General features: G+C 41.3%; 2 protein-coding genes across 3 annotated transcripts in view; both read left to right on the forward strand.

The window, feature by feature from the left end:
* Positions 1-5,621, forward strand: part of LOC128725442 (neuronal calcium sensor 2) — a 54,107-nt gene extending 48,486 nt beyond the window's left edge. Inside the window, exon 5 of the mRNA XM_053819185.1 lies at positions 5,445-5,621. Coding sequence (XP_053675160.1) covers positions 5,445-5,621 — 177 coding nt within the window. The remainder of the gene's footprint in view (positions 1-5,444) is intronic.
* Positions 1-25,839, forward strand: part of LOC128725441 (neurocalcin homolog) — a 102,027-nt gene extending 76,188 nt beyond the window's left edge. For both annotated transcript variants that reach the window (XM_053819184.1, XM_053819183.1), the window contains exons 2-5: positions 13,599-14,314; positions 19,197-19,315; positions 21,519-21,707; positions 22,001-25,839. In XM_053819184.1, the coding sequence (XP_053675159.1) occupies positions 14,245-14,314; positions 19,197-19,315; positions 21,519-21,707; positions 22,001-22,195 (573 nt within the window). In that variant the 5' untranslated portion in view covers positions 13,599-14,244 and the 3' untranslated portion in view covers positions 22,196-25,839. The remainder of the gene's footprint in view (positions 1-13,598; positions 14,315-19,196; positions 19,316-21,518; positions 21,708-22,000) is intronic.

Consider the following 25,839-nt stretch of genomic DNA (forward strand, 5'->3'; position numbering starts at 1 on the left):
GTGATAAAAGCGTTCCTTCTCGTGGGGAATGGTGATCAACATTATTTTTCATATAAATTCCAGTTACTTCAAGTACGTCGGAAGCTTCCTTTCAATGGGTGCTATATGAAGGATTCAATTCATATCTTCAGATTTTTTCATTCGTATGCTCGAAACCTCGGAATCCTTACTACCGTTTGATGCGACCGTGATTGAAATCGTATAACATTCATTAGTTTATTGCTTTTGCTACGATTTCCGTCATCCGGTCGCTCGTTATAGAGCGAAAATCGTCCATTTAGATTGACTTCCTTTGCGGATCCATATCGCTTTCTGTTGGTCGGAGCTCTACCGCTCCACTCCGGGTAAACCGAAAACGCTTTCCTGAGAAGCTCGTAAGTGAAGCAGGGCAAAAAAGAGCCGTAGCAAAAAACGAAAAAAAAAAACTGGTGACCGGAAAGCAGCGAGTGAGAAAGATGAGGAAAACAAATTTGAATCCACGATCCGAAAGACGCACCGTGTATTTTTTTTTTGCAGTCTGCGGCACAATTTTGCATTCGAATCAGGACATTATTCAGCGCACGAATGGAGGAAGATAATTTAATTTAACCAGCCAGCTATCTGGAAGGGAGCACTGCAAATCAGTGCTCTGTAGATTGAGAGGCTTTATCCTTTGCCGACCCTGAGGCTACGTGCGCAAAAAGAAAAGGGTTTCGTCACGCTGTTTCCCTTTTTTGAGTGATTATTTTGTTTATACATTCCATTCTACACATAGCAAAGATTTCTTCGCACATCAGATGGGGAAACCGGTGCGGCAAAGCAATTTAATTTTCAACACCATATCTCGGAGAAGGATCAGACATAATATATCCCCACGACATGAGGGAAATGGGTAACAATTTCATCAATACACCGTGATGTGCGGACAAGCGACCGCACCGGTCGCCGCAATCGGAAAGTCGACTCGCTGTTGACATCCAAACACATGCCTGCTGCAGTGCCAGTCACCATGCCGTTAGCATCTGAACATCGACCAGCATATTTCTGTATTCGATTGCGTGCCTGTTTCTTTGTTGGATTAAATTTATGGCTCTTCAGGTGGAAAGGAAGAAAAAAACATGGAGAACCCGGCGATTGCGTTCGTTCCGAGTGCATCGTGGAACCGAGAGAAGCGTGGTAGATGATATCCTGATTTCATCTATCAGAACGCCGGGAATGTCCTGTCGCCCCTGGCAAGGTGCGGCTTGTGGTGGCAGCTTAAAAGGTGAACCTAGCGAAATAGTGAAAAGAATGTAAAATCCACACACCCGCTTTTCGAAGCCGGATCAAGAAACGAAATCAGGCGCTACGGGACGCATGAAGGCGAGTCCCATTTCGTCTTTATCAGAAGGTCCTTTTGTGCGAAGGTCCTCTCGATGACGAAGGTCCATTCGACCAGCGTGGAGCCCCCCGGGTGGAAATGTATCGATTTTTCTACCATACATACCAACATCCCGTGCGGACTGGTTTGAGCTATGCTAGGTGGTTTGAGCGATTGGTTGGATTTTTTTTCTTTTAACAATTTGTTTGTATGTGAAGGCTATTTTTGTGAGTTTTGGAGTTTGTTTAAGATTTGTCTGAACCGATCCGTTTTGAGGCATAAACGTGGGTAGTAAGAACGACCTCGTGTGTGATGGAAACAAATATTTTTTTTAAACTCGAAAACCGTGGCGCTGTGTAAGATTCTATCATACATCAAACATCATAGCAAGGGTTGGTATTTTTTTTAGCACAATCTGGTTAACGGTCGGCAATTATTAAAAGAACACTATAGCAAATCAATGAAACGTTGATTAGTGAGCTCGTCCTTCTCTGTCTTTTCCTTAAGCATCCGTTCTGTAGCATGCCCTTGACAACCGTAAAATTGCAAGGATGCTTGAATGTTAGTTGATTTTCGAGAGCTCAATTTGTAGAGCTCCTTGAAATATCAATGATCAAGAGCTTCTTCACCTGGCAGGCGCATAAAAAATGTTAATAAATTAAGCGTGCTCATTTTCAGTCTGTTCACGAATTAGTCAGCAGTCCTTGAATGGCCCTCAAGCATAGTGATCTTGCCGCCTAGTTCACCTGTATCATATAGGCTATCTTATCAAAACCGCTCTTGAACAAGGTTTGTTTTTTGCTCTGATTTTGTTGTACATCCATATTTCGCTGCCCACTGACACGTTCTATCGGGAATGCTATTGGGCCGGAGCAGGTCGCCGCCTTCGGTTGTTGGCAGGTGCATCTAAATTCCCATTCGCCAAATAAAACCGAGCACCGAGCACCGTGATAGGTAGAGCGAGCATGTCATCCCCGCAGGCCATCGGCCTGTAATTGCACCGGTCATGCAAGATAGCATGACGACATAAAGCTCGGGCCTGTCGCTCCCTCCGACACCACCTCGGCCAATCCCGGAGGAAAGTGGAAAGATGTTCGGTTTGCGAAATGGAACTGCCACGGGCATAGAAAGCTTACGAGAAAAAAATCGAAATAAATATACCGCATGTAGCCGAGAGGATGAACGGAACAAAAAGGTGGCTCTCGCTCTGGTGCTGAGTGGACCGTACCCTTTAAAAGCTAATTCCTCTATCCCATTGCGTTCCCGTCGCAAGAGCACGAGAGGGGGTAGCTTCCGTTTGACGCTGTTTTCATGACAAGGCACGATTGGACCGACCGAGTATTACGAACCTCTTAAAATGTGTATGGTTTGTGCTGTGTGCTGTGTGAGTGTTTTTTTTTGCATCAGTCGTCCTGCGTTCAGCTCGTACGTTTGTGCATGTTCGACAGGAGTATGGTGTATGCGGGGCAAGCTTTTACTTTCGCTGCTAGAATACGAGAGCAGCATGCTCCTGCAGGTCGTTATTACAACGGTGAAAAGTGCACGAACAAATTGCACGATATGCGCTTTTAATTTCGTACGAATCGTTTGTCGTTCAATCGATTTTAAAATATGCGTCTCGAACACGATTGCCTCAACGAACTCAGAAGAGGGCATTCGGAAGTGGAGGGTTAATATTTTGACCGATGCCTGATTGAAATATAATCCTCTTGTAATGTCTTTGCAGAAGAATCACCAATATGTTCATTTATCACTGTTTTGCCCTTTACCTTTGATTATGGTTACGGTGAGACAGTAACTATAAAAAACACTTGTGCATATTGCAATCTACAACTGCAATCCAATCATCGTTTCTGTGAAGATGATAAACGTGCCAGTTTGATATACTGGCATTTTTGAAATGATTGTCTGGCTAATGTTATATACAAATGCGCTCAAGGCTAAACGTGCGACCATTATGGATGCAGCACGGCGGCCTTTCGCATTTCGACATCTTCATGAAATGCATTAAAATAATATCTGCTTCAAAATAAATCAAATCGACGTTAGAGAGCATTATTTTTTACTCGCTTGAAGCTTGATTCAAATTTAAAGATAATAAATTGAGCAACAATGAACATGCTTGCAAATGTTTGAGCATACGATAATGACACATTTGGTTTTTCATACCTGAAACGCCCCTGCTTATCTACCAGATCTGCAGCCTTAATGTATTTTATACATTTGTAACAAGCATCATAATCTATTCACAGCTCATTACGAGCGTCGCCCTACAAAATCCATAACGCATACATATTTCATCGTGTGCTCTTCACGACTCACCACTCGCGTTTTGCTTCCCATACCACATTTTGGTTCGGCATTATTACTCACACGTATTTGATGGTCGGCTCTCTTGCTTACGAATGAATTTATGTACGAAACATTTTAATGGGTTGTAATTTAACCTCGGAACTTGTTTGTGGGCTGCTAGAAAATTTCCCCGCACTATCGCCGCTAATAATTCGATGCTATGCAACGAAATCCTTTACCGGTTAGTGTGTTGCGCTCTCTTGCTTGTTCTACGATTCGACGAGAACGTTGAAAATTTATTACGAGAGCGCCTCAGACTTCCCCCAATCGCATTTTCTAAAGAACGGTAAACGCATGGGTACCGATACGGTTGGTCTTTCCTTTCTCTAATGCCGACACCGTCACGGAGCTATAATTAAGATAAACAGCGATCGTAAATCATGGTTCTCGTTTTGTCCGAACACTCGACACAGCTCCAGGTAGTGCTACTTCATACGTGATAAATCACAAATAGATTCCACATTCTCGTGCGCTCTTCGTAACAAGAGATCTTGGATTTGTCGGTGACCCGTTAAAACGGCTTTGCCCAATCACGTATGCGTGTTTTTTTTAAATAAAATAGCACGGAACATAAATTACATCTTAACATTAGCCTTTCAATAGTACCCAACTGAATTGTTCCAAAATAATGGAAAAATAACATTTTCCTTCTGTTATGCTCAGTTCAGTCCAGCATTTATACTTCCTGTGTCGAAGTGCTTTAAAAGCGCGAACATCGACGTCTCACCGAGTAAATAACGTGTACTAGAATGGTGTGCGACTGCATAATATTAGTTACCTTCTCTCTGCATTTCCTCCTTCCTGCCAAGGGGAATGATTTTCTGCTCTGTTAAACTCTCCAGTTTATAGGAATTCCCAATCCGCCAAGATGACTACTTGGCGTCTCCCGGTGTGGCCTCTTTGTCTTGTGTGCCTTGCGATGAATTATTGTAGCTAGTGCCCTTTTAGGAATAAAGCAAAAAAATCTCTTACCCAAGCTGTAGCAAAATAGCTAGTCCTGCTAACGTCGCGTAACTTAGCTCAGGTTGTGCTGCAAGGATAACGACCGATGGCGTCATACGACACAACGCCTGGAGCGCCACTGTCGGAAGCAAGGTCCCAACTGTCTTCCGAGCTGGCGCCGACGTCAGGCTAAACCGGTTGGAAGTTATGAAGGTTTGTAAAAGTTTGCCAAACCTTTCCCAACCTGTTCTCTTATCCATGGGTGACTTTGAAGCCGTGCCGGGCGGCGTCTCCTGGAGCGATTTTGTGTGTTGGCAAGCACCGCAGAAGTTGCGCTACTGGGTGAACCGTGAAAAACTGTTACAATCGATCACGTGCATGGTGAGTCGTGTATTCGGCGCGGCAGTGCATGATTTAGTTGGCGTTCTGCAAGGAGAGATTTGCGTGTGAAGGATTTCATCGTCCCTCGATTCGCTCCCCGGGGACCTGTGATTGATGATCTCCTCCGTTCAGATCTGCCTAGGGCCGAATCTGAGTTTGACGGGCTGAAGTTTGATTCCTCTCAACTTCCAAACAACTCGGCGTCATTAGCAGAACGCCATAGGTCACCACAACCTCTTGGGTGAAAGAAAATAAAACCATTAGACGCTGTGGACAAGCCTGTGTCCCAATCTCTCGACAGTGATGGATTTGTGTGTGCCGAAACTTCAAACAAAACCCTGATAAACATGGATGCGATCGATGATTCACAAGAAAAGTATACACGGCAATATAATTAATATTCATGGCCTTTTTTTGCTTTATTTTACAGGCAATATACGACATGCTCGGCGCATGTTCATCGAACAAACCGGCCGATTCGGCAGAGGAGCGCGCGAAAAACATCTTTGCTAAGATGGATGAAAATAACGACGGTCAGCTGACGCAGGACGAGTTCCTGAAGGGTTGCCTGCAGGACGAGGAACTGTCCAAAATGCTGGCACCTTAAGTGGCGCGTGTCTCAGACACGACTCCATCATTGCCATATACAAGACACCATACAATCATTACTTTTTGCACACATCCTAGCGCAAAGAAGAAAAAATACACTCACACAAGCCAGGCAGGAAAAACCAAGCAACAAATAAAGGCACGATTGAGCGAGTTGAATCAATTTCAGAGATCATTTAGGAATGGTTTACAAGGATCGTGAAAGAGGAGGTGGAGCATAATTTAAACAAAAGATCAAGTACTATATAGAGATATATATTTAGAAGAATATAAGGAAGGGCAACGATCATACGAACCATCATACGAAATGATAGAACAAAATGTCCCGTTACCAGCAACCACTGTTTGGTATCAGACACTAGCGGCACAAGCGTTTATGATGACTGCGATTAGAATTGGGTACAAGAATTCGCGCTCGATTGTGATCGAAGTGAACGTAATGTGGCGTACATTTCGTTCCAACCACTCCGTCTAGCATTGCTGATGCGATGCTTCCGATAGAGATGGCGACCATAAACCGTGCATCATTAGACAGCGGAACCGCGCATTACACAGAAACTTTCATCGGCAACCGAGTCTAATTTTCCGTTGAAGATGAACGACGAACGCTGGGCACACGACTGGCTTTGTCTTCGATGGGACGAAGAAATGTCGGGATCATATTTGCCGCGTACATTTTTGCATGGATCAGTGGAGGGGGATGGGTATTTCTCGCGGTCGATGCAAATTTAATATGAAAATGGAAAGCCCAATGCTCGAGCGAAGGAGCGTAGAGCTGTGGCGTTGTAGATGAGGCGGAGGAAGACAACCTTTAGGGAATTTATGCGTGCGCGTAACCACATTTAGCTGTAATAGTACTCACGTCCTGCCAAGCGTCCAAAACCTTACCATTGCTGATGTTGATGCTACGATGTAATGATATATTGATGAGAATTTGATACAGAGTGGTTGCGTGTTGCTATATGTGAACGTGTGTGTGTGTGCACATGTAAGAATGCATGTCCACGAACAGACAGATTCACATAATAGCTGCACAGGCGCCATCTCAGCGCGAGTCAATCGAAGGGTATGTAATGCCTCTCTACAAGAGCTAAGATCTAATCTAGGGTAAATTGTCGGACTGTAAAGGAAAAGTCGTTGCTTTGGAGCTATAGCTCATGAGTAGTGTATGGGCTTAATTCGAATTTGTATGGCACATTGTATCTTCAGCGAACTATTTTGTTCTATTTTTCTTTCGATAACGAAGAACCAGGCCAATGTAATGGAGTATTTAGTATGTATGCGCGGTTACGTATGCACGCTTGGAAAGAAACATTCGAATGTTTTCAATTGTTCCATACTGGAGATATATTTTGTTGGAATGAGTGAAACAAAGAATTCCAGAGTATATTGTTTTCAAAGTGCTAACACCTAGGCATCGGATTTGTCGATAGAGCTTCGTATATCGCGTGTGTACGAGTGTGGAGATGGATGCTAGGTGTAAGGAATATATAGAGAACGCAACAAAGTATAACATAAGCGAATAACAAGAGCTTCATACCACTCTTGGGAACATTGGGGTAGTTGGGGTGAGAATAAACAAGCATTTTCGCTTTCTATCGCCAGCTGCTAGATTCTGGTTCCGACGTTCTGAGGACATGACAAAATGCTTGGAACATATAACAGTGTTACTGGCTGGGATTTTATCTTTGGAAGATAAATCACAGACCATTGGTCCGGAAAGTAGTATTTTGAAGATTCATACATTTAGTTAAATAAAAGATCTGACTAACTGGCATGAAATCATTTGACGAAATTCGAGATATATGACCTGGATATTTGATTTATCTTTTGCCATTCAACTGACAATGAGTTCGGACTCATGAGCAGTCAATACCATTAATGGCAAACGCCTTCTTCTTCCCTTACCAGTATGTGTGCGTGTTCATATATATTCTTGTGGAACCGTACAGAACCGTGGATTCGTGCAGGACTCGTATTTTGGCTTATTTTTAGAACGTTTACCATTATAAATGCTTCATTCCTACATCGAGATTACTCTATAAAGGGAAAAAAATTATTCTTACTCTTTTCTATTTAGTGGTTACGGATGGAAATTTGTTTGTAAAAATTTTTGTTGTTGTTGAATTTTGTTTTTGTTGTGTTCTTATTGTGTTTTCTTTTATACCAAGAAAAGGATTTATATTTCTTGAATTGTTTTATATATGATTCTAGTTGAATATGAGTTGCAATGGCTTGCTATTGCCATAGAGGCATGTATAAGCTGTTTTTAGAGATTTTCATCACTATTTTCTGATGTATTTTATATCAAGTAGCAAGAGAACAATTGATATTTTTAATTTGTAACATATTTTCGATCGAATCACATATGTTTCCTTTACTTTTTGATCAAATCATGTGCTGTTTAGTTTTCGTGCATTATCATATACTTCTTGAAACCACGAACAACATGTTTAAAATACTAACGCTTTAACCTGAATGTATGTGCTCTCTTATTGTGGGAATATTAAATATTGGATACTTTCTTCCAAACAAACGATTCGGGCGTTTATGTTTACCGTTCATAACCGTCGATACGTTGTTTTAAGAGTTAACCGTAACGCATTTCGCTAGAATAAGCACAATCTCATGCCAAGGTCACTGGTGTCATTCTTATTGGTTAACAAATAAAATGCAAATACCGTTTACCCATAATCTTGGACGAGCATATGGAATCGAGAGCGCCATGGCCAATCGCGTAGCATAAAATGGCAATGAAACGTGCGCGATAAATCATTCTACGACCAAGGGGGAAAGTATCGTAATGTGAGGTAAAGGTCCTTGGGTATGGAAAAACGCCAAACCATATTATCGTCGTCGATCAGTAAAATTCTGTATGTTAACCTCGATAATACGTCCATCGTCATATAGTACGGCGGCAACGCTACGATTCCATCATGGTGTTTTTACTATGCCAAATATTGTGTAAAGGGATCTTTTTACATTTATGTTCGCTATTGAATCAACCATCGGCAAAAGTGATTTGCAGTTTTCAAATAATCGGATTATGCAAGCCATTTGATAGTCAATACAAATGTTCGTCCGTTGTCGCTTTCTTTTCTCTATATCTCTCTCCTCTCCCCCTCCCCTCTCTCTCGCTCTCTCTCTCTCTCTCTCTCTCTCTCTCTCTCTCCTAGTCTCTTTATGAGGTGAGCAGGATCATAACTTGTTCTATGTAGGCAAAGATGAGCTACGATGCTAGGTTTTAAGGGCCTAAGGGGTAATTCTATATTTTCCCTTGTCTTTATTCAACCGTCGTTTCAATGCTTCTTTTTGGTGCTCAATCAAGGGCTGCATGGTAAACGATCACAATGTTCATACTACGAATGACTTTTCTTTTTTTCCAAGCTGTGCCTAATAGGCTTGTTGTTCGATGCGAATTTACTTATTAAATTGCTCCGAGCATTTCGTGAATTTCTTTTTCAATGGGTAAACAAAGGGAGAAATTTAGTTCAGATATTATACAATGTATTAAATTTGTGGTCTTAGTTCCACAAACCGATTTTATTCCCATGATGCATATGTTCCATACATCCTAAATGGGGTGATCGCACAACAGATGTGTATATTTCATGTTGACAAACACATTCATTTCATGGTTTTACATTTTTGTCTACAGTTTAATCAAACACTGAATCTTGGGTTATCGATTTAGTATGTTTTGGTTTCATTTGATTGATTCGTCGATCATATCATTTCTCGAGCTGTTGTTCTATTATGCAAGAATTGTTTATCGGAAGAATGAACTTAATTGTTTGATGGGTGGGATGAAGGTATGAAATAAGGGATACAATGACTCCTAGCAATAACAGCAGCTATTTAGATATGGATCTACAACATACACTTTAACCGAGTTGAATTGACCAAAATCGCTTACAAGCAAACATGGAAATCTTAAACAATGTAGCTGAATCCCCTGCAACCGAATCCAGAACAAACGCAAAGTTGCACCTGAAAAATCCCGCTGATTGAAGCTAAGAGCACTACTGTTGATACATTTATATAATACAAATGAGACAAAAAGAGTAACCCAAACACACGCCCCAGTCCTAACAAAATGCATAGAGCATTAGGAAACTAAATCAAAGCATTATTCCACATAGCGATATTGGGATGGTAAGTAGTCCGACAGCTAATGAAAAAAGCGTTACAAATAAGTGAACAACAACACGGCATTATGAAAAACTTGCACTCACATACGAAAGCAACCAAACAAACAAACAAATACTAGATGTCAAATTCGAGAAAAAAACTCATAATTAATAAATAAAGAGAAGAAAAACGAATGGATAAGCATGACAACAAAATAGTCATTTTTGCACAAGTTCAACTGGTGTCTACTAGCACAAAGAAAACATAACGCGTGCGCGCACCAGGAGCAGCAAAATATTTTCCTCCTTGGTACACGCCTCATACGCGAAACAAATCATTCCCCATTCCCCCAGGGTGTAGGCCGCCTGTTAGCCAGCGCAGGAGTATGAAGCAAAACGGCACAATCGGTAGTGGTGGAAGACTCCGAAATATTCAAACAATTTAATCGCAGCACACTCTTCACTCTAAATGTGTAAAATTCCATTCGAGAATGTATCGCGGTACTTTGGAACGATAAGCAAACGATAGTTTTCGATAGCGTATGGTACTATGTCCGAGGAATAGAGCAAAGATTGTACACGTATAAACTATAAATTTAAACGCTAGCGTAAATCGCAAACCCGCAAAATCCAAATCAGAAAAAAAACTTATACTTATAATAATACACGTACACTTACACATACACACAGAGAATGCAACCTTATGCAGTTCTACCTGATTCCTTTTTACGAAATAGTGAGAACTAGTATGCACTCGCAAGCCGTGTTCACGCGACGGTGTGGAAATGCTACAAAATTATAACATAGCGCAAGTGTGACTTCGTTATGGGATGATTTCATTTTTCATTGAAGAATAATAATACAAAAAATCAAGGAAAACAAAGCATTACTGCAGACAGGTACACAAACGATGCAAAGTTCATGCATTTGTAAACAAGAATAAACAAAACAAAACAAACATTACTACTAAGCAAAAAAAGCTTAAAATGGTAAGGAAAATCTTTCCTAGATGAAGAAAAACAAAGTAATATGCGCTTTCGCTAGTTTTTTACATTTTTCTACTGGCTGTGTTTAGTTTATTTTTCGTGACTTAAATCATTAACCTTTAAAGGACAATTTTCTCACAACACACACACAAACACATAACCATCGATATCCGGCAAAGAAATTGAAAAGTGTTTTGACGGAAACAAAATTCAAAACAAACAAAAAAAAGCACCCTTCCTAGATTCCCCCGGATCTCGTCGTTATTGTCGTCGCCTGTATGAACATCCCCTTTTCAGAATAAAAGCCTGTTTTCAATCGTTTTCGAAATAAAATTCATGTTTTAACTTTAAACGAACGCAACATCGATGAATTTACTTTCATCTTGAAGATTTCTGTATACGCTTACACGTTTTGTGTTTAAAATTGCTTTGTCAAAATTGGGAGAGCTTGTGAGAAGGGACAATGAAAACTTCACTTCTTTATGTTGCACATAATTTGTGCATCATAAACTAGTTTGTTTTCTCGAGGTAATATATAGTAATATTCAACAATCGGTTGAGTAATTAATGCTTAACATCTACTCAAATTTAACTACGGCAATAGCTAAAAAATAAGCAAATGTGGATTGGAATCGTGGACGAAGTTTATTGCTAAACGTCATCGATATGACATCCGCGGTTGATGCCAACGACGTTGGTAATCAAGCTAGCGAAAATCTAACCCAGAAAACCATCATTAAGAAATGTTTTCACAACCTACAATGCTACACAAGAGAACTAACAACCCAAGCATCAAAACGAACAAACAACCGAAGCACTAGAACAAACAAGCTAAATGGATAGCCCTTATTTCGTGGCTTATGGGACGGAACACGTGTCACTATTCGACTGACATCATGTTTATTAGACGACTTGGCATGTTCGTATGTTCACAGTATTCAATAAAACTTCTGCTTTGCATAAATAATGTAGCTCTGAGGGAAACCATAAACGCTTTACTTTCGTGAAAAAGAAAAGTTTTCTTTACTCACAAATTCCACCACATGTTTTGTATCGGATGCATCAAACAAAAGCTGTAAATGTTAGAAGAAAGCCTTAACTTATCGAGGCGAGGGAGCTTCAGCATTTGCTTTGTAAAACATTCTGCCCCCACATCACTGTCAGTCCCAGATGCAGTGAAGACAACAGTGCGTTTAGCACAAAGTGGGATAAAATTCTCTTGAAGGCTTTTGCAAATGCATTAACAAATGATACATCAGCTTTCCCCCTAAGGATCCGCTGATGCAGCAGCGTCCGTTCGGTATTAGTGGAAATTGAATTTGACCTGCACAATGCTCTAGTCGACTAGTATATAACCTCATCAGCGAAAGCACCACAGCTGCTGTGAAGTTTGCCACACTTTCCGGTTGCAGGCGGATGAGGAAGATGCGTTTTACCGGATGGCCTGGAATACACAAGCTCGATGCCGCTTCCAGAGTCACTGCGTTAGGAGTCTTTATGGGGAGAAAAGAAGCGATGTTAAGATTCAATTAGTCTACCATTGCCTGCACCGCGGAATAAATGCTCTAGAGGGAAGATCAAGGGAGACCATCACATGCCGTGGGGAAATATGGTCAGGAAACAATAGTATGCTCGAACGGATGCGACATCCGATCCATCATCAGTCAGTGTATGTATTTTGCCATGAGGGAACCACCATTGCCACTTTGTTTCAATCCATCTGTTTCATATTAGGTGTTGAAGGGCGAAAAAAATCGACATTCTGTACTAAATCGATTTATCTTAAAGCTATGGTGTATTAACTTCTATAGGCCAGCTGGCCTTTTCCATTGAGAAAATCCTTATTTTAATCATTTGCTTCCTTTGCAGAACTGTTAAAATAATTGTTGATAGTTTGCAAACAATAGTATATTCTTTAAAATTTCTATTTTTTTCAATTTTATTTTTCTTGATGAATATTAAAAACTTGAAATACGAGGTGCATAATAATTTTTTTGTTCTCAAAAGCGTCCAGAATAAATGTAATGTCGATTTTCTGTTTCCAGCTGCAAATAATCTTGCGCAATATACTCAAATCGAAGAATAGTATTGTTTGTTCGTTCTTATTGCTGTTGAATTAGGTTGTATCTCAGCTTTTATGTAACCGTGTCGTTATCAGTTACGTGGGAAATTGAACTCGACAAGGCTTACGAGAAGTGATGGTTTCCGCAACCTTTGAAAAAACAACTATTTTTAGCCCGCACCGTGCTTTTATCGTTTGCTTGCGCACAATTAGCAATAAATCCTTTTTTCCAGAAACATTGTAGATCTGCGGATCTGAAGGATCTGCGAACGGTAATGTCGATTGGCAATGAGCCACCACTCGGGAGCACCATTTCGTACCAGTATAATCTTCAAACTGAACGATGATTAAACGCGAAAAGGTCAATTACGGACTGGGGCAATCGAATTGCTTAATTTTGGGTGAAGTTGTTGAATGATTCCCTAAGCAAGAACTCACGGATTTTGCAAAACCCGCACATCCATACGAAAGAAATGTCTACCTTCAGAAGTTGAAATAGAATTTAAGAAGCAATGTAGAGAGAAAAAAATTAAAACATAAGTGTGTTTGAGTTGCCAGAACCACAAAGCAGCAAGTGAACGCTACGCTCGAGCGTCTTAATCTTAAAGCGTGTAACGAACGGACCATCACGTTGATGTGCGAAAAATCCGCTTGGCAATCGAGGTTGAAGTGGGAAAATCATTAATAACCAGAGTAATAACAGAAAAGCACCGATCAAGCTAGGTTATTTAATTTCTTTTTTCTTTTCTTTTTCCTCCATTTCCTGGCTAATGTTTCCGGCATTCCGCATCGTACAGCATTCAGCAACGAAGACGGCTCCCCCATCTCAGAACAGAGGATCAAGAAAGCGCCAACTGAAACGTAGCTCCGGTGCCGGCACCACAGAAACCCGGGGATTGGCTTCACAGCTTCGCATCCTCGTAATCTAATCCCAATCGGAGTTTCATCTTGTAACGGCAGGCTTAACTTGGGACGCAATTGACGTCACCGGACGAAGCACCAGACCTCACAGGGTGGTGGTGTGGATGATCTAAATCGTTGCCATTCTTTTCTAATTAAGAAATTGAAAAGTGTAACTCCGCCGAAGGAGTGCATTCCAGAGTGCGAGTGTGATACACGAAACACGGACGTAACACACAAAACCTCATTAAAAGACAGCAAAACATTGCGGATAGCAAGAAGGAAGGAAAAAATACGACACCGTAACCGAACCGCCACGAAAGGAAGCCACCAGAGGCGACGTGGCATCCGTCGAGTGCTTTAATCATTTATATTTGAGCCGACGGCAGATCCAACCAAGAAGAGCGTTTTGCCCGCTGAGTTCGAACAACGCAGCTATTCCTCGGTTAGATTCCTCGAACCACAAGCGAGCAGCTTCGGAAACACCAAATCCGACCCCATCCACCAAACAGCGCTTCCCGGACTCGTACACACAATCACAAAATGGGCAAGCAAAACAGCAAACTGAAGCCGGAGGTGCTGGAGGATCTGAAGCAGAACACAGAATTCTCAGGTACGTTGGCACGGCAGGTGGACCAAGACACGGTGGATAGGTCGGGTATTTTTGCGTTCCCTCGCTCATGTGCGAGCATCTTAGCAGTATCTTAGAGTATCTTAGCAAACATCCGGACTGAAGGCACGGTGGACGTTATCATTGCCGGATATTATTATTCATTACGGGTTCTTGAAGTGCGCGACGCCGCGTTTTTTATCGCACTCGGAGACTCATTCATCGTCCTTAAACCACACTCTGTTGGCGTTCCTTGCAGGGATTCGCAACACAGACATGGTGGTCAAGAACAGAGGGAACGCGAAAAGAAAAATGTCCGTTCGTTGAGAGCGTGAAATGGAGCGGATCGGAGAGGCATTAATTGACAAACGCTGTCGTAAAAAGGAAAAACGGAAAGTTTCCTAAAATGCGACCTGACATGGGGCAGAACCGTTATCTACCATCCGCAATGTGGCATTTCGATGTTTTTATTCCAATGCACAACTTAATTATCGGAGCCCTGTTTGCCTCTTCCCACGGATGTGGTGCGCTCCGTAATTGGAGGTAGCAAACATATTTAATTATATAAATGTGCATAACATGTCGTGGTACTGCTTTTAGCATATTATTATCCTCACACTGTACCATTAGTCGGAAGTTTATTTTTCGAAATAGTAATACGCCACGTTAATACTGTTCCATGTTACACAATGAGCAATTGGATTGCATTGAGAAAGTGATTGTAACACTTATTATCTTTGAAGGCAATTGCTACAGAGAAACGCCTTCATTTGCCTATATTTTGATGTGTAGTATTTGACAAAATGTTCCTATGGCTTCAATTTGTAAACATTTCATTTGATGATCAATTTAATTAAACATGATATGCAATCATATAGTCATCAGATTAAGATCTGATCAAATTGATATTTATTCAAATTGGAGCAATCACCTTTTACACTGCGAACGACAATGTTCGACCAGCGTTAGAGTATTGATTTATCAATTATTTTCCGTTAATTGACACAATCTACGTAATCATGAGCTCGAGAAATCATTTGATGTGTTTTATCCAGTCATTTTTTTTAAATTTTCTGTTGCTTCATTCGGTAGAGATCTGCGAAAATAGGATTCCCATGCAATGTTGTTATAAAAGAAAATTGTTTTAATACATGTTCAATCCTAAATCATTTACGAAAGTTGAAATCTGTTCGTGTAAAGTCTCGTTTTAATGGTCACCTTAAAGTAAAAACGCAAAATGGTCTGGTTGAAACAATAAAAAAAAGGAAAGGAAATTCAACCAAAACGGCATCGGATGCTCGAATGAAACCGCGTCAATAGCAGATACATGGCTCGTTCAACAGGAAATACATTTCCTGCTTCCTTTTCCTGTACGTTTTCGCTTGCCATTCTTCCTCCACGTGATGCTCGCTGTGTTTCGATCACTATCGTTCGGTTCGCCCTTGGTCGCGGCACTGTCGACATCTTCTTCAATCAAATAAATCCAGTTTCCGTTCCGGTGCGCCGTGAAAAAAAAAAACTACATTTCAAAAGCGAACCCAGTATCCTGCACCACCACGTTCATGCATCCTTTAACAGCAACCCCGAAAGCCTGTGCACTATCGAAACGACCTTCAGCAGCGTAAATTATTCCGTCAGTGAAAGCTTCAAGCTGAACTCACACGCACTCTCCCTGGCACGGGAGGTGTCCTTTTGCAGGAGGTGTTTTCGTTTCTTCTTTCATCGGGTCAATATACCAAGCCCCAGAAGCTCCACCACACACGCATAGGTTGGACGGTTGTGGAATGGTCGAGGCAAACCTCGATCATCAATCAAGGTCCACGCACCCTGGTGGACGAAGGATTTCGGACAGCCCACGGGGGCCAGCACTCCTTCCATTAATCCCGGACTGCTTCGGCGGCCCATGTTGACCCGTACTCCACACTCCTCGGCCTTGGCTGGGCCTGATTATTCGAGTCTCAGCGTATGGCTCATTAAATCGAACGCTTCGGGGGCTCATAAAAGTCCACACCGGGTTTGACAGGGTCGTGTCATGGTATGCGATGCATCGGCCATTCCCTTAACGATTCTTTCTGCCCAATGCGTCGCAGCGCGCGCTTTTACGACGTTCTTGTTATTGTGGCTTATTGCGTCGCTGCCCAAATGGAGCTTCAAGGGAAGATAACAGAGCTGTCGGGGTTGGTATTTGTTACGTTCATGCCGGTAATGGCGTGGGCGGAGGAGGGAGAGGGAGGTGAGTTGGACAATTATTTGCTCTGAAGACGACGTGGGCCCTTTTAGTAGATGATAAAAGCTCGCTTCGACGGATTTGGCCTATTTATGATTAAGCTGAATCATCGTCTCGTGCCGCTGATAACCGGCACGACGCGAAGCTCCATTATTAATCGATTCCATCATCGCGATGCGATCGTTGGCCCTTTATCAATTTCAATCAGGCTGAAATGTTGAGCGGCATATTTCAGGAACTAATATTTTTGACGATTTATCAATCAATTCTATCGCCTGGTCCTGATAGATGGATAACAGCGGTGCTCAGACAAACAGAGTCTTTCAACGCCTTCAACACAGGGATGTAATAGCTGGAAACAAGGGCTCGATGGGCACGAACTTAATTAGCTTCTATCGCTTCATAAGGCGATCGTTCAAGAGAGCGAGATGGGACTAAGAAAAGAGGGTACTCAAAATCATCGGCTTGGTAAACAAAATTACATCCCATGGTCTCGTTGGGTTTTCCCCCAAATGGAACTTATGTACCTAAGTAAAGTAAGGTGTGGCGAGGAAAATATTATCCACCAAGAGACGAATTTTCCATCCCATGCCTCCGGATCCGGAAAAATCCTCGCTCTGCAAAAAAGGTGCAACACGCTCACATTGCGTTGAATGCGGCTAATGTGGAAGAGTAATCTATGCCTTGTATTTTGGTTTTGGTTTTGCTTCATGTGCCGCATGAAATCCGGTTTTCCCACGGGATGGGTACGGAATTAACCGTGGGTCAAAGTTAATGAAACGGATACGAAACGCTGCACGAGGAAAAGGTCCACTGGGACGGTATCGCCCGGAAGGGACTCTATTTCGGTCGGCTAATCCGTTTCTCTGCGAAAGGGATAAATCACGCCTGGGTGTCTGTTTTCTTTGGCCGGTATGTTTTTTCGACACGTTTTCATTAGGATCGAGATTCCACGAAAACCTTCGACCATCTTCAGCACCACGTTTAGTGTACGCGTCGTAGAACCTTCTAAGGGGAACTCCAAACCGGAGAAGCGTTAATTTGTGTGAACGATGTTGTGTGCAATTTTGCTGTCGATCGTCTGAGTTCCGGTTTCGAAGGTTGAGGACGCCGTTGATATACTTGCTGCTTCTAAGCTACACATGCCATCATGGCTATCAAAATGCTATCGACTCTTCTCTTGAACAGATGTAGATTTGCACGTGAGTTTATTTCATTTTTTTAAAAATTATTGGAATGTTTATCATATTTTCGGAGATCGGGCAAAAGGTTACGGCTGGACAACAATGGAACTGAATAATACAACAAATGAAGTAACGCCGTATTGGAGAAAATTGTGAAGTGGAGTAGATTGAATGAAAGCCTCACATTGTTGTAAAATACTTAGTCACAATTGTCAACACTAAATTTCTATTCAACTAGTTAAAATAAGTCAGTATTACTTTAAATCTTAAAACCCTAAACATACACCATTCATCGTGCTTCCAATTTCTAACTCCCAAAAACGAGGCAAAGGTTTTTCAACCGTGCTTCATATTAATCGAAATTGAGCCGATGAGTTCCATTTAGTCGAATCGATACATAATAAACCATTTACCATCAATGGTAAGCGGATCATTTAGAATAGGCATCTCGTTTGGGGGAGAAATAAAACATCAAGCGTCAGAACCCACCATCTGAAATTCTGACTTTCGAGGACATAACATATTTATTTCCATTCCATTCGTTCCGTTCGATTCGATTACTCTTCTTTTGCAGCATCATGCTCCAATGGGCGATCGAATCGAAAACAACAACCGTACCATAACAAAGTACAAAACAACAAATGGCTGGCCGAAAAATCTCAAAAGAATTTATCCCAGCCTACCTAGAGAGAACTTCCTTCCTTAGCCATTTGGTTTGTGTGTGTTTTTGTGCATGTTCGTATCGTTTTTTTTTTCTTTTTCGCCACGTCCTTCTTTCACCATCTGGCTCAGTTTGCCGCTGGTGCCCATTTTGTAGGGCTTTTAGATCGAATCCCAAAAACATCCTACCGTTGTGGCACGGTCTTTTCTTCGCTTCGTTTCATTCTTTTAGTGAAGCTGTTCGATTTTTTTCAGTCTCAGCCCCTTCCTTCATCTCGCGATTTTGTGTGCCCGCTTACGAATGCGGATAAATAAATAATCAAATTCGAAACAATAAATTTCCGCTCCGGAACGATTTCCCAAACGTCTTAATACAGCATTATTGTACTATCTTTCATTTCGCCTCACCCGAGCAATGGTTCCGTCATTCACTGGTCCGGTAGCAAATCGTTATTCGATTTCGGCGATGTGTGCTCGAAAATTTTCCTCGCGATGGAATGTTTGTATAGCGATCTTTGTATACAGATAGGTGGATCGGGGTTTTTGTTTTTCTGTTGTTATTTAGCACCGTTCAGTAGACAAAGAAGCCGTCTAAGAGCTAAACAGCAGCGATTTAGATGAAATATGTTTTTGACACACGTCGCTCGAGCATTCGCGGTTCGTATTGACATTGCACCATCATCTTCTAGCACAGTTGCTCCCTTTGTCATTAGCAATCAATATGCATCCGGCTGTTGAATTTCGATTTATCATTTAAATCACATGCACGTGGCTTTCGGCATAATTTTACACTCAAATTTTTCTACATTTACAGACGCTGAGATACAGGAATGGTACAAAGGGTTCCTCAAAGATTGCCCAAGCGGCCATCTATCGGTAGAGGAGTTCAAAAAAATCTATGGTAACTTTTTCCCGTATGGCGACGCGAGCAAGGTGAGTATTCCCGATTTTGCTTCCCTTTCAATTGGCATCAGCAGCATTGCTACCTTTTATTTTGGGTTTAATGTAAATGCTGGTCTTTTAAAAAAAGGGGATAAGCTATCCCTCGGAGATGAACAGCACCGGACACCAATCATACGCTCACACTCGCCGTTGGCAAAGTGGGCTGATGTTGAAATGTGGCAACAACAGATAAAATATTCAAACTCTAATATCCAACATTGGCGCGATTGTTGCTATACAAGCACACGCCGTCGTGCGCATGCCACTATGCAAAGGCATCGTTTGATCCTTATCGTTGAAGCTTTTGTTTTTTTCCTGCTCCATGTCGTCCAAACCGGCATCGTCATCAACAGCAGCAGGTGGTCGTCCTCGTACAAGCAGGAACGCTTGTCTCTCGGCGGGAGTTGTTTGAAATTGAATCAACTTTCGTTGAATGTGTGAGAGTTTTTTTAACTCTGTTTTCTCGCACATGTTTGTACGTTTCATTGGAAAACGCCAGGCTCATTCCAGCTGAGTGGATTAGGATGGGAGTGATTGTCTGAAACGCGTATCGAAGAGCTTCGTCGAGGGTACGCAGGTTCTCGAGCGCACCGTGGCAACCGAACGCCTTGAAAGATACCGGCAAAGTTCTAATCCCCATGCGATGCCGTCCAGCGTTTGTTCTCGTCGCGTGGGCTATGCCAATCCAATCTGTATGCAACCGGACGTCGCGTAATTAGCTCGAGCTTTGGGAGTGTTTGAGATTAAATTTATTTATATTTTCTCCTGAGCCCGGTCAGGTGCGTTGCGAATTGTTTCATCTTTCATTAAAAGTCACCACTCGCTGGATGGCGTAACAGCTTTTTAATGTGTTTCTAGTTAACTGTAATTTTTCATTAGTTGCGGTTGTGTTTTTGTAGATATTACTACAAAACACCAGGCGTCTCCATCAAACGTGTAGTTTCGTAACTTTTGTCAAATTTATGATAGAAGATAGACGGTTTTGCCTGTTAGGCAATATAATTAATAACGAATGATTGTCACTGATCAATCTTTTTAAGCAATTAACATCCCTCCCAGCCCATAACTATTGATTTTACTGTAAAACACCAGGCGCCTCCATTTGCCATGCCCTTTAATCAAACGTGTACTTTTATGTCTTTTTTCAGATATTTGATAGAAAGCAAATAGTTTTATCTGTTAGATAACATTGTTAATAACGAATTATTATTATTAGCATTTTTATATTCAATTAAGATCACTAATTTTACTCAGAGTCTATAATTTCAATAGTATAGAATTTCCATTTTTTTTAATGATTGCTTTCAAAATTCTCTTTGCAAACCATCGTCAGAAACCAATTACCATAATATTAATTAACAGTAAAAGTAACGATACGCGCAAGTACTGATCGAGCATAAAACATTAGGAACAATCAATCATTTCTATCCACGTTTCATCAAGTGTTGCGTGTGTCCGCATCAACCTGATTGCCTTCCGGCCATTACCCACCCGACGGTACCAAAACCCATCCCTAACTTCCTCGCCATCATTAGTGGAGCTCAATTTGCTGCCAATTGCTGGTCGGGTCCTAGAAAGGGAAACCAGATTTGACCGAAAGGGCAAAAATAAAATAATAAATCTGGCGGTCACGGGTCAGCGGATTTTTTTTCTGCCGATTGTTGTTTGATTTTTCGGTTCATTTGTTTTGTAAACGTCTAGCTTTTTTATAGTTTTATTCGCTCGCTGTTTTGCTTTTACACGCTAGATTTGACCTTGTTACAAATGACCTTCAGGGATTTGGCATTACTTGTCCACGTTAGATCCCCCTTCTGGCGGTAGGGTTTAGGGGAATTTTATTCTCCATTCTTTTTTCCTTTTCTTTCTCTTCTCTATAGGATATTTTCAGTGTTAATGCTTTCTCTATGCCAGGCAATGAAAAATGGTTCACCTTCAATGCCACTGAATATAAGACGTAGGTGTGGAAACACCGTTGCTCACGAGTCCCATTTCAATCCATTGAAATAATGCCTGCACGATGAAAACATTTCGGAAGCGACGCTTCTTTTTCTTAAATGAAAATCTATGAGAATCGGGCCTCATTAATGATGATTGATCTGCTAAATATAAAATGGAAATATTGTTTTCTTTTTGTTTCTCATTTCCGCATTCTCGCCACACGTGCTATCACTCTTCCAAACCGTTTCCAACTTAGTTCGCCGAGCACGTGTTCAGGACGTTTGACGCCAACGGTGATGGCACGATTGACTTCCGGGAGTTCCTGTGTGCACTGAGCGTCACATCGCGCGGTAAATTGGAGCAGAAGCTGAAATGGGCGTTCTCGATGTACGACCTGGACGGTAACGGATACATCTCTCGCCAGGAAATGCTGGAAATTGTTACCGTAAGTCGGTCGGCAAACTCTGCCGGAAATACAATTACCCGTAACAACCCGCACCGAAATGGGGCGGCTATGGAAAGGATGCAAGTCCTTGCCATTCACGAGCGTGCTACCTTCCCAAGGTTACCCATGCTTTCGGACTCCATTTGTTTCAATTTTATTACCCGTTCGTTCGTTTTATGGTTTTTTTCTCTCTCGCTTTCTTTTTTTATCTCTTTCTCTCTTCGCTATCTTTTCCTCGTGTATTTGTGTTTTTTGGTCTGTCTTGTGGTGTTCCTCTCCGGAATGTTCAACAGGCCATCTATAAAATGGTCGGCTCGGTGATGAAGATGCCAGAAGACGAGAGCACACCAGAGAAACGGACGGACAAAATCTTCCGTCAGATGGATCGCAACAAGGACGGCAAGCTGAGCCTGGAGGAGTTCATCGAAGGCGCAAAGAGTGATCCGTCGATCGTGCGGCTGTTGCAATGTGATCCGCAGGCGCAGTGAGCAATTCCATGCTAAAAATATCCTACATCGCGCTACAATAATATGCACACAAAACAACACATTTAACAAAGCAACAAACAAACCAACACACAAGACAGATGCAGAGCACTTTCACCAAGACCTGATCCACAAACTCGGGTGGCACCTTTGCTGCACGAAAGAAAGAAGCTCGATGCAAACAAAACGTTTGAAAGCGTTTAAAACCAACAAACCCTTATTAGACAAAAAAAAAAACAAATATATATACAACCATATTAATATACTTATATTTTTTCCTTTACACACTCAAAACTTAAAGTAAAAACATCCTTAAAGTACGAGTTGATAAAAAACACGTCATGCAAAAACTAGCTAAAATCCATCAAAATTCCTCAACGTTTTAATATATTGTAAATGGTAGTAACAAAAAAGAGAAACTATTGGAACACGAGTTTAAACGAAGAAGCCTGCCTATGTTGAGGGTTAACATAAATGAAATGCTACCAACTACCGATTGCTATATGTTTAATCAGGCTGACAAGCTTGACTTGATCAACCTGGACAAACCGTGTCATGTCGATCACACTTATCGGAAATCAGAATTTGTGTCATTTTATGGGCTGAAATGCAAACGTACCGGTTCGCGCAAACCGTTCCTTAAGAGATTTAAAAAGGCTATAAAATCAATCTCATTTTTTCGACTGCGGTTTGTGATGTTTGACCTCGGGGCTTCAGTAGAATTACAGGTAACTAAAGATAAAAAAGCATTTTAACACCGATAAAATGGGCGAATTCGAAGTGAAAAAATTACCCTATCTCTGGAATGGAGAGATCCGATGTATAAACAACAAATCGATAGTCAACTTGTGAAACCGCCCAAAAAGGTACATTTGCCGTCATTTTGTATTTGAATCTTCGTTTTAGCTTTTGCATAGAGTTATCGTTATTTTATATTACGGTTTCTTGCGTAAATTGCGCAATAAGCGCATTCTATTTGTATAATCTCTTGTCGCGTGTAAAACTAGATTACCTTCCGCAATCTCGTTCGATTTTCGATCCCTCCAATTCGGTTCCTTTCCCTGTAAGTCGCGATATTCTCAGGATTTGTAATGATTTCCAAACACATTCGTGCGTCGACGTTAACGTTCAATTCACTTATTAAGAGGGTTTTTTACTAAACTCTCTCCACATCATAATTGGATCACCGTCATGTGCCACTCTGTCGAACACTAGAAAGCAAAATGAATAGCAATCGAGCTAACGAACACGCACTCACAAATGCATTAAAATAGCTTCCATTTTGTTCCTGTTGCCCCGCTGTTTGTCGCCGCTTTTCGGTTACATTGCGTTGAGCCAAAGCCATTGGGCGAGATTAGCGTCCGTGGGTGGGTGGCGGGTGTGATTTTAGCTCCAGAGATCACACCCGACATCCCGGCCCGTAAAGCCCTCTGTACCTTCCGAGAGATAGTAGGACGCAAAAACGATCAATGCCACATTAAAGCTAACAAATTGGTTTTGCGACCACCGGCAGTAGATTAATATTTGAAGACATTGTTGCGGGTTTATCTTGAATTTTCACGATGTCTTTAATATCCTAGAGGGAGCCTGTTGTCGCACGGCCATTTGTTTTTGAAGTGTCTTGTTAGTTGGCCTACCGCTATGGTATGATTGATTGCACAACACCGTGTGCTGATCGGCTGCAAATGGCATCGGCCCAACCGAAGTTCGACGTTTCTCGAAAGCGCTTCAAACAGAATAATTGAAAGCGTCTAAACAGGAACAAGATATGTAACGAATTGAGCATACGGCTAATATTTGCAGTATAGTTGAAAAGCGTATCACACAAATACGTATATATACCCACAAACATACATTCGCCTTCCCTTTCACACACGCACAGTAATACGCAATCTCACACTCGACCGTTCGAACCATACACGAATGGAAATGGAATTTTTTGCTGCCTCCGCGAACTCACCTGGCAAACGCCCGATGTGATGAGATGATACACAAGACATTCAATCTCAATCAAACTTTCTCACGGTAATACATCAGCGTAGCATAAGCAATAGCGAGTGTACACTGTAGTATAGTATATCCTGAACGTCTGAAAGGTGTTGATAACGACTCCAATTCGTACCAAATGTAACCAATTGAAAGGCAGATTTTTGTACGCAGGAACGTCAGACGCCATAGAGTAGCTAAATCGGTTATCGGTGAAAAACGGAATGTATAATCGGATGGAATTGAGCTATTATGCTAGCGTACCAACATATTCAACACTGAGATCGTGGATTCACGGCGCAATGTGATGCGATCAATACGAAACGCTCGAACGAAAATAGTAAGAAAATACTGATAAGCCCAACGCAAATGAACGCACGGAAAACAGAAGGTTCTTTCAATAATGGGAGTTGCTTTCCATTTAGGCGTATTTTCAATTTTTGTTTCGTCGATCCAAACCACACAGCAACAAATGCAAACAACAACTAGCGCTGGCTGATTTAAAGATGTTCGTTTTAAAGATCAGGAACCTACATTGCGCAGAACGCCATATTATCCAGCCGACCCAATAGTTCACATAGGGCTTATGAAAGTATTTGTTGCTTCCCTCCATTATGTATTATACCTTCATCGTAACCGTTGCTATGCGTCAGCATAACGATGCGGTTCGTTCAACAGCACATCAACCTCCCAGTTAAGAGACTGGTTCATAACGTACATAAACATTATCGTGTTTTATATTATTATTATCATTATTATTATTATTATTATATTATTGTCGCTATTGATTTCTGCGCAAGTTGGTTTGACGCATCTGTCGTAAACATTATTTATTATATTTAGCCATGAATTGGTACGTTACACCCAATATTGCGAATTTATTAAACTTATTCCCAATTTGTTTTGTCGTTCTCTATTTAAACACAGTTCTTTTGCTTTTGTGTTTACATGTGTTATGAAACATTCACTATTTAAATTTGCCTTGATTGCAAAAGAAACTATTTCATGAAAAATGGTATGCACACCAATCGTGGACAGCACCGAAAATGTGTGTAGTGTTTCACGCCATGATTTAATGTTTCACAATTTGTACTTTACGCTATACGAAGAAACTGTCTCGATCATTTGAGGGAGTACATTGTTGTGGCAGTATTCTCACGACAGTGCAAATTCTATAGGCTGTACTGGCTAAACAGAAATTCGTTAAATGTTATAATAAGTTTGCCATTTGGCGCTTGTTGAACAATTAACCAGACAGATCTGAACTTTACACACTTGTAATCTTTTTGTCGATAGAAAAACACAAAAATAAATACGACAAATTTATGAATTTACCACGTGTAACCTCTCAGTTTTTGCTCATGAATAGGAAAATGTTGTCCTTCTCAGAGTAGATTATCTAAAATTCATTTAGCCCTCGCATCTAGTTGATCGTTCCTCCCAATCTAATATAGACATTTCTTGATCCGTAAATGACACAATAAATGACACTATCGATGAAAAAAGATAAACTTACAGTAAGATAATCAAATGTCACTGAGAAGGAGCAGCGACTAAAATTACAAAACTAAGCAATTCCCTATTTTGAGTGCATTGACGTTAACACACATCCATACTGCAAACAATGAGAAACGTAAAATAACGAGAATGGTATGATCGTA

The sequence above is a fragment of the Anopheles nili genome, chromosome 3 (genome assembly GCF_943737925.1).
Source record: "Anopheles nili chromosome 3, idAnoNiliSN_F5_01, whole genome shotgun sequence".
Taxonomy (NCBI): domain Eukaryota; kingdom Metazoa; phylum Arthropoda; class Insecta; order Diptera; family Culicidae; genus Anopheles; species Anopheles nili.